Here is a 14,294-nt window from a genome sequence, read left to right as displayed (position 1 = left end):
GTCCTCCCAGATGTGGAGAGGAGAATTCCAATTCCCTGACTCCTTAGGTAAGGCCTAATAGATTCTGTTATGTTAGGCCCTGTCTACACATAAACCTGATACTGCTTGAAATAGTTCAAGCAGTATGACTTTATTGCAAAATCTGTGTGTAAAGTTGACAGCACGCTTTTACCCTATGAAGATAGATTGTGAGACAGTGTTGTTTTACTGTTACTGAGGGGCTAGCTACTCTGCATTCACTGTGGGACCAAAGTAAGTGCACAATGATAGAGCAGCTGATGCACTGTAAAAAAAAAAAAAAAAAAAAAAAATCACACTCCAGCTTAGGATGCTATCCCAGTATCCATAGTCCAATAGTCATATGCAACAAAAGGGGACCTACATGCCATGCAGAGACCCCCATGACCCCAAGCAGACCCCAAAAGGGCTGATCAAAAAACCTCAGAAAGTGAGGAAAACTTACCTTTAAGATGGACCTCACAACAGTGTGCGGTGCTGGCACCACCGCCACATTTTAAAAGGTCCCTGTCGATCAATCTTGGCAGTGCCCCGCTGATGACATCAGCCGCTGGTGCTGCCATGGGAGATTTAAAAGGCACTCCAAGTGCCAGCACGGTGGGAGAAGGGGTTGTCTCTGGGCCAGGGACATCCTTGAAGCACTGAGGCAGGGCAGTGCTGGAGCCATGAAGGCTCCCTTAGGCAAAGGCTAAGGAGCCGTGCCTTTGAGTCCAGTAGGAACATTGGGTTCAGATGAAGCAATCCCTCCAGAGTGGAGGCTTTCTTGCATTTGTTCCCTTGTATTCTCTCTCTCTTTTTTTCTTGGTGAAATGTATTGAAAGGGTGCAAAGGCCAAGACAGACCTAGGTCAAAGGCCAAGACAGAACTTGCATATAAAGACTAAGAGCTCTACCCAAAAAAGACCTGAAAAACTCCACCAGGGTTGTTGAAGACTAGGACCAGACCAGGCTAGAGTGCTGTATCAGATCAAAATATCTCAACAATGGCTAGTGTGTGGCTGGGAGGTGGAGCCCCAAGGTCAACTGCTCCCACAACTGTGCATACCCCGAGAGGGACCGCTCTATTTATACCAATAAACCCCTCTTTTGAATTGATATCCATCAAGTTGTGGCAGGCGAGTCAAGGGGAGTAGAACCTGCTTGTGGTACTCTGTATAACGCTTAACAAGTAAGTGGGAGCTTTACAGACATGAGGAACTAGATTTCTGAGAATACAGCCCCTGATGGATGTGCAGGTAAAGGCATGATGGGACCTAATGCCCAATCCACACAATTGCTCTTCCTGCCAAATCATGCATACATGGTAGGAGGCCTGATTATTGGATTGCACATCAGATCTCATCATGCCTTACTGCCAGCACAGGGGCAAGCAGGAAGCTCCTGCAGCTGCTATCTCCCATCAGCTGACAGAGTTCCCAGCCACAGGGGCACACCTGTGCTGTCTACATATTCAATTAATGGCATGACAGGAACGAGCCACAACATTTTTACACATTTTTGTGGAATAATGTTGTGACTTATTCCTTATTTTATTATGCCATTAATTGATTAGATGTGTGGCTTCTACAACTTAAGAGGTAATTAACTGGTTAATCAAGACTTGAGTGAAACATGTGGCACAAGCCTGATGTGGAAACTCCAAATGTATATTAATATGGCTAGGATCACACTATGGCCCTGTAACTGAGAATAACACTGAGAACAGACAGATATCTACTTGGCAATCTGGAAGAAACCTGGAAATTTCAAACCAGCTTCAAACAATTCCATTTGATAATTTTTTTTAAATCATATTGTCCTGCAGATGATAGGTTTGGCAAATGAAATGCAAGGAGATTTATATAAAGTTTATATAAAATAAACAAGAGGCTTATTTTTTTGAATCAGTATCATATTATTTTTATGATTTTTAAAGCATCCAAGTGCTTTATTTTTTGGTTAATTATGTATTTCTAATGATTGAGGAAGTAGAGAACCATTGTTTTCCCCTTGTTTCTATTACTTGAGCTATTGTTGATGGATTGTGAATACAGATTTCTACGTTCATAGTAATCAACTACTTGTTTTGGGTGGATTTCCCAGAGAACAGTCCATGACAATGATTTCCTACTTCAGGTTTTTCCTGCCTTTAAATCCTTAGCTTTATAACTTCTCATTTGGGTTTGTTGGTATATGCTTTATGGAGTCTCCTTGGCTTCTCATGTGTATGTCTGAAAGAAGGCACAAGAGTTAGGGAGGAAGGAATGATGTATTGTAGCAAAACACTAAAGGTGAATGGGTTCTCTCTCTCTTCCCAGTCCCTTTACAGTTTTTGCTACCCATTATTGTTTTTGAAGAAATTCAATTAGATGATCAAGAGACCTTCTCATAAACAAATACTAATAGAGTCTACTTCAAAAGTTTTACTAAAAACTGATCTTGCAGCTATTCATCTAAATTTTAATCAAGGTTGAATTTGGTCTCATCAAAGAGGCTGGCTTTGGAACAAAGAACTGTTACTGCTGAAAAAAATGCAAAAGATCTAACTGAAAAGATCAATAGAGAACAGGTGCAAAATGACAATACTGAAGCTCAGACAGGGGCTTAATAAAAAATACTACTTTTTTCGTACATGAAAACATGAGGTAATGGGTAAGTTCATAAAGCCTCCCAATTAAAGGATACCAGATCTTCTGGGAAACTAAAAAGGAAGAGTTATTTTAAAAGAATTTTCTTTGTTGAAGCAGGTATCAGATTCCCTACCTTTTACATGGTCCATAAACCTCTTAACACTTGCCTAGCTTATTTATTGTCTACTTCATCTGTCTCAGCTCTGTGTATGAACTATGACATTAATTGTTCTGGTGCCAGGGAGAAGCCATAGGACATTTCTTTGGATTGAGAATAATACAGTTAGCGTTTGAAGTTTATATCGGGTTGAATGCATTTTTATTGATGGAAGGGGTTTTCATGGATTGAGGTTTATTATTCATAAGTTATCAAAATCAAACTGTTTATACATCTACTTGAAATATAGCTTCAAAACAGAAACAATCTTCAATATGTATATTTTTAAATCAAAATGCCTATTATAACAGAGCTGTTCATTCGGGGCCTTCAACTGTACACATCACAGCCTCTGAGGCTGTCGGCTGTACGGACTATGCACCATGCTGCCAGTATCTCACTGAGCTGTGCAGATATTGCCTTGTCATCCCATAACCCACCTCTCACCCCCAAGCTGTGCCATGCAGGTACCCTCCTTCCATGAGGGAAATTAGAATTTAAGTTGTTTTTTTTTTTTACTTTGAAATCTAAAGAACTAATCAGCTTGCCTTTTTTTCTGTTTTATGACTAGCATTAACAGGGCTGTTCAGAGAATACCTGCCCAGAGGAAATGCAGCATAGAAAAGGGTCTCTTTACAAGCCTCTGATCTGTGCCTAAAGAACACTCAAAAGCAGTGAAGATACTGAAACAGGGAGTTGTATACAAATGTGCTTATTATTTTTGCATAGAGTTTTGGGCTAACTAAAGTAAATTCACATATTTATTTTATTTATACACCACCTTTCCCAATAAAGGGTCATCGCAGCTTATATTAAGATAGCAAAATAATTTATAAAAGCAGGTAGAACAGTAGAATACAATATAAAACAAAAACTCTGTAAACAATATCCAGTTTAAGTGTACTCACTTAACACCTGTCCAAATGCAAAAGTTTTATAGCCTTTCTGAGAGGCACCCAGCCTTGGGCTTATACAGGGCTCAAGGGGAAGCGAATTCCAGAGTGGAGAGACAAGCACTGAGAATGACCTCCCACATGTCTTGCCAAAAACATTTGGCACATAGGTGGTTGCTCCTGGTTTCATACTCCCCTGGAGCTCCTCATGGGTCCAGAGATAAGGTAGCAGAGGGAGCTGCCAAATTGTCAGACCTGTAGATGACAGACCACAGGCTGGGTGACATGGTCTCATGGGCCAGAGGTTGAGCACCAGTGTCTTAGAGCGTGGAAGAAGTGAAGCTGCCTGCCAACCCTGGCACGCCTCTGAGGAAGTGTTGACATGACTTTCATAGGCCAAAGCAATGGAATATGAAATCGGACAGATATTTTTACGTGCTTCTCTCAGGCACAAGCTAATGCAGCAAGATGCATTTATAAAGCAATGAAGATACATGTTTTATGTACAAGTATATGTAGAAATGTCCAGATACTGGTATGACCAATTCCAGTGACTGTATTAAGGAAATCTGAATTAAAAGTCTGGCCCAGGTGAAGGCTATATGAGTTTGCCACTGACTTCCACTGAGCCAGGATATCATCATAGGTGAACATGAGAAGACTATTTTGGTATCTACTTAACCATGAAACCAGGTGCACTCAGGTCATACTAATGATATGTAATCCTACTTATGTTCTACGTGCTTGGCTACGGTTATGTTCTATAATGTTAATTTTGTGTATTCTTTCCCTGTATACCTTCATTTGTGCACACGTTCAGAGGTTTGGGGGTTACTCATGCCTTTTTTTTTTTTTAAACTGTTTTTAGGCCTGGGTTTTACTGTTCAGGGTTAAAGTGCACATTTATAAATGGCCGGTAAATCAGATTGTGTGTCAAACAGCCCTCCGCATCTGTGAGGGATAGGGGAGTTTCCAAAGAGGAGTCATTCCCTGGATGGCCTTCTGGCCCATCAACTCCTCAAAGGGGAAGTTCTTGTGTGTGCAAAATTCCTTACAGTGGAGTCATGTAGAATTTCAATATTCGCTATATAGCTAAAAGGTCTGAAATCCCTGAGCATGAGCAGATAACTGAGATCACATAAGGAACATGAAAAAGATCAGTAGAGGAACAGTGGCCAACACCTAGCAGAAGAAGTGTGACAGCAATCTCCAGTGATGGCTAGTAGCTCCAGTCTGGGCTTCCCTACCCAGCACTTGCTACTTTGGCTGGCATAGGTGGTAGAGCCTTGGATGGCAGGTTTGGGTGAGTCTAGCCTAGCCAACAGGCCAGGCTAGTTTGGCATTAGGTTGTTTTGCCCATGACTAAGACTGTTAACTGTTTGGAGTTTTAGTTAATGCTCAACAGAACAGTTAAGGTTCTTTAGGGTTGTGTGTTGGTTCCCTTTTCCCCCATAGTAAACCCTGTTTCAGTTGAACATTGCTTCCAAGTGGGGAAGTGTGTTCACTTTAGAACACCCAATAAAAATTTACTTCCCCAGGTTTTTGAGCCAGGGCTTGAGCCAGATTTAATTTTTAAAAAATTTTAAACAATTTTTAAAATTTGATTTAAATTTGGTTCAAATTTTAACACCTGATTTTTTAAAAATTTTTGTTAAGCCCTTTAATCTGAACCCAGCCCTTGTTACTTCCATGCAGTACCCGGCAGAAAGGGTGTGAATGTGTGTGTATATGCGTGTGTATATCTTTTAATATTACAAAAGCCTTAATCTATCTGTCTGGCCATAAACACTTTATTCATGCTCTGACTGGCTGACTGAAACAGCCAATCAGAGTGTGAATAAGTCTTCAGACAGGAGGTGGTGGTACGGCAGAGCACACACAGGGGACAGAGCGGGGGGTGAGGCCTTGCTCCCCCCTGCCCTGCTCCCTGATAGCGGCGGCAGGCCACCTTCTGTCGTCACCACTTGCAGGGCCAATGCAGACCAACACAGCAGCGGTGGGAGGGAGGACCGGGTCTGTACAGGTTGGGGGAGAAGCAGGTGCGTTGCAGCGACAGTGGGGGGAGGAGAGGCGTGGGCCTCGGTGCAGGCCTGATGTGTGGGGGGGGCAGCAAGCCCAATTGGGGGGGGAAGAAGCCAACCTGCCACGGTGGTGGGGGGACAGAGGACCTGGCATGGCCCAACACTGCAGCAGCAGGGGAGGGGAGGAGCAGGCCTCGTCCCCACTCCCTTGGGCCTTGGCCCATTCCTCCCCACCTTCCCCTCCCTCATGTCAGCCCTGATCCTGCTCCTCCTGTCCCCCCGCCACTGCCAGGTTGGCCAGGGCCTGCTGTTCCCTCCCTGCTGCAGCAGCCCAGCTTCTCCCCACTCTCAGTCCTGGTCCTCCCCTGCATTGGGCCCAGGCTTGTTCCTCCCCTTCCCCCACTGCTGCCATAAGCAGCAGGAGGGAAACGGGGATTGGGCTCGGATGGGGGTGGTGGGGCACAGGGCTCCATCTGGGCAATTGCGATGTGTGTACATATCTGTATACACACACACACACATACACACACGTATATGTATATGTGCCTGCCTCTGTGTATACATGTGTGTGTGCGCATATATCACACATATACACATACAGAGGCAGACACATATATACATATATGTGTGTGTATATACAGATACACTTGTGTGTGTGTGCGCGCACATGCGCGCACCCATAAAAATGTGGATATGCATCCGTACAGCCTTTTTTGCATGTGAGGTTGAGTTGGTTTGGTTTTTTGGGTTGTTTTTTTTTTAATTAAACCAATGCGTCAGTATTAAGGGAAACTCTAAATATGGCTAGACTTTCAAAGCATTCCAGTTAAAAGCCAAAAATATTTTACACTTCCAATTTGCAAGTAAAATTTGTGCCTGGATGCAAAGAAGCCTTGGGGTGGGAGAGAACACCTAAAAAAACCACTAAAATCCTTCCCTTCTCATTTCGCAAGCATGATATCTGAAGACATGGATTGTCTCACCAGTGACAAACCACATAACTGGAGCATATGCTACACAAATAAATACCTAGGTCTGAATGTTTTAGGTCTGCTTCAGGGGGCTGGAGAGCATACCAACTCATACTCAAGCGTGACCTCAAAGTTAGATCAAACCAAATATAAAGTTATGTCTTTCCTCTAGAGTAGGTTCTGTTCAACTGGCAGTCCACAGGCTGCATGTAGCCTGTGAGGAGTTAACATGAGGCCTCTGGGTTTCCACTTATGGCTGCTGCCCCTTGTTCCACCTGCAGTTGCCAGTGTCTTGGGATTTCCCCTTCCTCCCCTGGCTTCTGATGCCTAATTCAGCCCCGGAGTGTGGGACAGAACAGCGTGGCACAGCTCATGGTACAGGGTGAGCCAGCACCCCAGAATATCCATGTGGCCTGGTGCTGTGAGGAAGCCTGCAGTGAGCTGCAGGTGAGGTAGGATACTGTGCTGCATGAGGGAGGCAGGGGGTGGGGGCCCCACTGATGTGGATGGTGCAGAGGGGTGGTGGGGATGCCTGCCTATGCATGAGCATAACATGGAGCCTGGGGGGCCATGGCCTCTTTTGTTGCAGTCTGTTGGGGTGTGCAGCCCTCCAGCTACTTAGAAGTTGGACAATCCAGTTCTAAAGAATTGCAGAAGTGCAGAGATTATACCGAGCTCTTTGTATATCCATCCAGAGTCAAGACTTCATTATCCCAACACTGCCTATGCTTCATATAATGAATTTGTAACCTATGTAGCTACTTGGGGATACACACACAGCAGAGGTCAAGCCTAGGACATAAAAATGGAAAACACTCAAAGAAAAAAGGAAGTAGAAAATTTGATTTTTACATCTCTGCTCATAATGAACTCTATTTAAGGCAGAAGTAGAGAGACAGTTAACATCTATGAAGTATCAACCAGATAGTCCTTTTATTTAGTACTCAAAGTCACAAGTCTTAGTGAGACTGTACATAACAGTGTAAGTGGAGTGCAAAGAACAAAAAGAAACTGACCTGTGAAAGTAATTTAAATAGTAGACAACCTTTTTTTGTGAGGAAAAAGAAAGAAAATGCAACTGAGGATGAAATTATAGGGATACCTTCAGCCAGGGGGTCAAGTGTGTGAATCATAAGTTGAAAGATGCTGTTCCTCATCAAACTATTGTGGAGAGATGCAGAGCTCCCACCTCGCTGAAGCCGTGGCTTGGTCTGAATGTAGAAAGAAAAAGGAAAGGAATTAAGTCTTTTAGTAAGAACGGATCCAGTTACATTGGCTACTTTGCTTCTTGGTAGAGAGGTAGTGTTTGTAGAGCAAGGCAGCATGATTGAAGACACTACTGCCTGATGTGGTAAGTCTGCAGCACAGACATACTTTGTGAGCTGTAGTCAGCTTATAATGAAAATGTTTCCAATATAACCCAACACATTGTATTAAACAGTATTGTCAGTATAGCCCTTTTCATCACAAAGCATCACTATTATCTATTCATCAGCCACTAGGACTCATAAGCAGAACTGTGAAAATAGTTTCCTGATCCCATATATTTTCATTATTTAACTTTTCTGCATCAGAAAGAATCCGGACTTATCTTTTTTGTAGAACCGTCTAGTTGGGTCCCTAAGGTATGCCATCTCCTAATTTAAAAAAACCATATCCATTACCAACTTCCAGAGATCATGGAAGTGATAGAGAAAACAAGCATAAAGTGACCTAAGTGGCCATATCTTAACAGTCATAGCTTAGTTGGAAAAACCATCATATGCCTCTCTGTCTATGGCTTTCCAGCACACCTGGAACACAAGGTTAAAACAACAGGTGGTCAGTGAGATTAAAAATATACATGCACACATACACACAAGCATAGAACTTATGTACAAAGATTTTTTTTTTAAATATTTCAATGGGGTTATAAGCATATAGGCAATGTTCTTCTGCCTGTGCCTTTAAATATATACTATAATATATTAGCATCTGCAAAATGCATCTGTAAAGTTCTTACAGAATACAATTCAGGGATGGCACTGATCAAAAAAAATAGTGGCTCCTTTGGATTTAAAAAACAAAAAGACAACAGGATCAACAATTTGCAAGGCAAATAAGCCAACAAAACAAAAAAAAAGAAAGAAAGAAAAAGCCTGGAGGAAATATTTTGGTTTTGATGCAACTCTTCTAGGACACATACATGAACCCATGGTGCCTAATTAAAAAGCAAATAAAAATGATAGACACTGAATTCTAGAATGAGTCTGTCACTCTAACATTGAAATGCAATTATTTTAAATGTATAGCAGCATATGGGAGAGAGGGAGCCCACTAGCTTATTAAAATTCTGAAGTGTGCCAAAGCAAAGTATGATTCGTCTCACCCACACCTTCTAAAAATAAATGCCAGACACAGATGAACTATTTGCTGCCTACCATCAGTGTTTGGTCATCCTTGTTCCCAGCATTAGGTGACTGCATTTGTGGGGAGAAAACAAAAGAAAAACAAAACATGTCACAAAGTATGCACACATTTTCAGAGATGGATTTCAATACAAATAGAAAACAGGTAAATGGCATAAATGTGTGCTGAATGGTGTAGATTCTATGGGCCCCAGCGTAGCTCTGGAAATACAGGAATTCAAGAATTCTAGAAATGTGGTTGGTCATGAATTATCTGCAAGTTTCACACATACGATAGTAATTTCTTCTGTTTGGCTGTCATTTGGTTTATTTGCATATGATGGACTAAATCTTGAGGTCCTCACTTTGTTGAGGAAAACTCTCATTAGTTTTAATAAGATTTTGTTAAAATAAGGACTGAATAATCAGCAGAGGTGCTGAGTAGGTGGGGGCCCCGAAGGCCCTGGCCATCCTCAGGAAGAGGGCTGTCACCTGAAATTCATAAAACATTTCACGTGTCCATCATAGGCCACCCCGCTACCCTGGCAAAAATAAAAGTCAGCACCTATGATAGTCAGTATAAAGTCAGTAAGGGCTTTAGGGCTGGAACACTGCTAATTCCAGTGTCCCAAACAAATATCATGATCCTGACATTTTGAAAACAGCCTATGGGCCAACATTTTAAAAATACAATTTTTGATACTTTTCTGCAAACTTCAATCTACTGCAAGTAGCCAACAACAAACAGTTGGGAGCTGGCAGCATGCCATGTGCAAGAATCAAACTCCTCTGGGGTAGATTTTAAAGCCATTTTAGACTACAGAGAAGGTGATTTGTGTTGCAGGGAAATCTGTCACCTTCCTAGGACAATAATGACACAGCAATGACATTCATAGGATGAAGAACTGGGGAAAATTTAAGGTTCTCTGAAGACCAATTAATAGCAATTTTATACTTGTTTTGTATGCCTGGGTTGTTTTACAAAAATAACAGGTATCATAATCAGGTTATGACACCACAGAATTATGAATTTATAAAACTTTTTGGAAGGACTGCAGTAACATGTGATAGAGTCATGCTGTTTTCTTAAATGTGCTGAAGTACATTGTACAAGGAGTGAATTCACCAGATAATCTATAGATAACGACACCCATAGATCAGGGTTGATAAACAGCACACATCAAGCAATCTACCAGTCTTAATGTCATCATTGTTTGGTTATATTCCTTTCTTCAAAAGCCAGAATATATACCATTTCTCACCTATTCCAAACTTTCATACGAGTCAACAAATGTTACTGTGTTCTACAAAACACAAGGGAAAATATCCAGCACAATCAATGGGCTCAGCTTTTGATACTTACTGAGATTAACTGTCAGAGCAAGCTTCCTTCTGTTAGCAAATTTAACTTTGTGGGGGTTCAATGGAAGACAAACACAAGCAAACATTGATACTGAAGAAGAAAATTTCTGTTCCACAAAAAAACAAAGGAAGAACAGGACTCATGTCAACAATGTCTGCTCCCAAGAACATCAATTTGTAGAAAAGATTAAAGTGAGAAAGGCTACCTTTTGGTAAACTTCTCAAATCAGGTTATTCCTTTTGGGAAAAAAAATATATATACATGTTTCATGGTTGTGTTGTGTTGTGAACTTCAGAAAAGACATTTCTACTCTAAAAAGGAATCCACTGTGCAAATTTATATTTAGAAAGTACTTTGATGTATATTGTTAATTCATGATATGCACATGTATGTGCAAAAACACACATTTCTACATACACATTATTTACGTATTCTTCCAAGGGTTATTTTTGCTCGACTTCTTTCCCATAAAAGTGAACTTTGTTCATATTGGGTAAAATTCATCAAACCCATTCATCAAATAATTCATATCTGAACAGAAGGATAAGCCCAAGATCTCATTGCCAGTTAAGTGGTTCCTATGAACCTATTCATGTGAATAAAGTTACCCGTGTGTAAGTGTTTGAAAAACAGGGTCCTTAATAGGAATTAGAAAAATGATTTTGTACTTGAAAATACATGGGGTTCAGGTCTTGTCTTGTATATTGAGGAAGAGCCTGACCAGAGATGAAAAAATATCACTATATCCTTATCACCTATGTGGTCTAACGTTGCAAGATGCTGAGTGCCCTCATTAAAATCTGAAATATTGAGTGCATTTCTGGATCAATGCTGAGACCTCTCAACACCTATTCCAATCATCATAGAGACTGATATTAACTATAAAGGATCAGGCCTACTGTATATATTAATAAAAATTGTTAAATGAAAATGTGAACATACAGATTTTAATTTGCATTAGGCAGCCTTTGATATAAATAGAAGTTATGCATCAGAACAGTAATTATGCCTTAGTTTACCCAAAAATAAAAATACTGAAAGTCTCATATAATTATCACTATTTATATTTCGTGTTTTTTCCTGAACTGTGACAATGAAAATTTAAGCCAGTTTTTCTTTTGTTTATAGCCAACTTCACATTTACATTCTCAATAGTACAATATTTGACTTTCACATACTGCAGGGAAATATTTATGTCCCAAATAGTTTTTCTTTGTTTTTTTTTCCAATTGTAGAAACCTATTTTTATTAGTCCCAGGGTTTTTACAAGATTATTTAACACAATATTGAAAATTTGCCCTAAATGTAATCCCTTTATGGTAATTACAAATAACCTGTGATTACATATATATGCATAATGGTATTTATTTATTTTTATTAGAAGGCAAATTTCCTATACAGGGATGTCTGTCCTTATATTGAGGCAATTCACATAGTATCATCCTTTTATATTGAATTTCCCATTCTCTTGCCTTAGCCTTTTAACTTGCACATTACTTGTTTTCCTTACTATGCATACTAGGAGAATGAATGGACCAAAATCACAAAAATGCTTACCAGACAGCTATATAATCTTGTAGGACTACTTATGAACTTTCATGTGAAATCTCACCAAGATCTAAGTGCTTAGGAATGGTAATAGGTGTTCTGTTAGTTCTTCCTGGCCTAGGTTTTGAGTTAAACATTTATCTCTTTTTCTCAACCCAAACAATAATACTGTTGATTCTCAGAACCTCTACTTGCCAGATCTCCATGCCAGTTCTCCCGCTGGTTCCTGTGTTAAGAATCATCTTGAGAAGTGGGGATGTGAGGTGATAGGGGATAGTGGGATATGAGGAGGGACAGTGGCAGGAGGGGCAGCAGTAAAAAGATCTCAACAGGACAACATGGTAGAAAATGACTGCTTACTGGATCAGCAATTAACAGGTTTTAACCCAACATATTCACTGTGACTTCCCCTAAAGGTGTTTGGTATACAACAATAGTGTGGAAGCAAGGCTGTAACTCTCACAGGGTGATGCTTTACTGCACATTACACTGATCTAACGCACAGTAAAGCATCAGTGACTACACATATGTGGCACTTATTGCACAGTAAATTAGGCTAAGGCACCAGTTGCTAGTACCAACAAATATAGGTACTAGATTAATGTCACATTAGCTACTGCACAGTAGCATGTGTACATGCTAACCAGAAGCAATTTGCTCTCATCAGCCTAGGCAGCAGGGGGCCACAGTAGGCAGGGGGAGCTGTCCACAGCTCTGGTGCAGAGCTTGGAATTGCAGCCCTGCTCAGTGGCACTGGCTTGAGGCAATGCCCCATGGCTGAACAGCAGCAGCATCCTGAGCTCTCCCCTCGCTTTGTCTGCTGAGGGGATGGCGGACCTCTCTGTCCCCAGTCCTGGCACTGATCAGCTCCTAGCTTTATGCCACAGCGGCAGACGGCTCCCCTCCTGCCTAGGCTGACCATTAATCTAGTACCTGTATTTGTTGGTACTCTCAAATGGAGCATTAGCTTAATTTATTGCACAGTAAGTCCCACACACATGTAGATGCTGACACTTTACTGCACATTAAACTAACCTAATGTGCAGTAAAGCATACTGTATAGACATATCCACTAAGCATTGAGCAAAACCTCCTGTCTTATCATACCTCCCGTTCATACACTTTGCAATTCAATCTTCAAGCAATTCAAGTTTTTTTTCCTCTATAACTTTTCTGGAAAGACCATTCCAAAACCTCATTCCTGTGATAGACTTCATCTTCTAATTTCAAATTAAATTTATCTGCAGCCAGTTTGCAGTCATTTGATCTTATGCTGGTGTTGTTTTACAGCCTAAAAGGTTCTTCTCCACAGGAGTGTTTAATCCACAGACCTGCACAGGAGGCAGTAGGAAGACATACAGATCAAGAAAGGGTGCTGTCTCTGAAGCAATTTGTCTGATCCCCTTGGGTTAGGACAGCAAAACCTTTACCTCCTACTAGGGTGGAACAGATTGCCTTCTCCATATGTGTCTGACTCATCCCATCAGTTCATCTCATTCCATTTCTGTGTCCTGGCCACAAAACGAAGAAGTCTCTTTCTTTTCTTTTGAGCTGTAAGCAACATTTCTGCTTAAGAAATAAGGAAGGAATATCCTGCTTAACAGGAGCTGAATGATTACTTCTTTCTGATAATTTAGTATAGAATAAATATCCAAGGATATTATAGTTAATTATTTCTCATTATTGTGTTCAAATATTTGGTAATGAAAGGGTATCTACCTTCATTTAACACTTTATATCTTAACCACAACAACAAAAAATTATAACTTATCAAGTAACATGGGAACCTTGGAAGTCTTTACAAGGCCTGTATTTGGTCTCAATCACCAAAGTATCTGAGCACCTGTGAATCTTTCAAGTGCTTATTCTCACAAAACATCATGAGGTAGGGAAGTGCTACTATTCTTGTTTTACAGATGGAAAGCCAGTGTCTAGGTCTGGGGCAAGCAAAATACAGTCCGCTCACTCCCCCGGGGGCAATGTGTGCTGTGTTCCCACCCTTACCTGTGGGATGGCCCTGACCCCAGCCCTGCAAATAGGGAAGTGGTGGCAGTAGGCAGGTGGCGGACGGGTGGCAGTGGATGCGGGGGAGAGAGAGGGGAAGTGATGAGGTGGCAGATGGGGGAGCAGCAACAGGGGAGGGTTGGCAGCAGTGGATGGTGGGGGGAGGGGAAGTGGCAGAGAGTAGGAGTGAAGTGGCAGCTGGGTGGGAATGTGGAGGCCAGCAGGGGCCCAGGGCAGGGTGGCAGGAGCCTGGGCTGGTGGGGCTATGGGATCTACCTGGCTCTATTGCATGGGGCTCTCTGGGACTCGCATGCAGTTCCCAGG

At 41.4% G+C, this 14,294-nt stretch overlaps 1 protein-coding gene across 3 annotated transcripts in view; it reads right to left on the bottom strand.

Moving 5' to 3' along the window:
- Positions 1-14,294, bottom strand: part of SLC24A2 (solute carrier family 24 member 2) — a 202,970-nt gene that overhangs the window by 86,600 nt on the left and 102,076 nt on the right. For 2 of the 3 annotated variants that reach the window (XM_090038806.1, XM_090038804.1), the window contains exons 3-4: positions 9,089-9,127; positions 7,771-7,879 (exon numbers count right to left, since the gene is read on the bottom strand). In XM_090038806.1, coding sequence (XP_089894932.1) covers positions 7,771-7,879; positions 9,089-9,127 — 148 coding nt within the window. The remainder of the gene's footprint in view (positions 1-7,770; positions 7,880-9,088; positions 9,128-14,294) is intronic. The other variant, XM_090038805.1, reaches the window with a different exon arrangement.

Source organism: Crocodylus siamensis, chromosome 3 (assembly GCF_052110815.1).
Source record: "Crocodylus siamensis isolate JL-2025a chromosome 3, ASM5211081v1, whole genome shotgun sequence".
In the NCBI taxonomy this organism is placed as follows: domain Eukaryota; kingdom Metazoa; phylum Chordata; order Crocodylia; family Crocodylidae; genus Crocodylus; species Crocodylus siamensis.
This window is presented reverse-complemented; position numbering and strand designations above follow the sequence as displayed.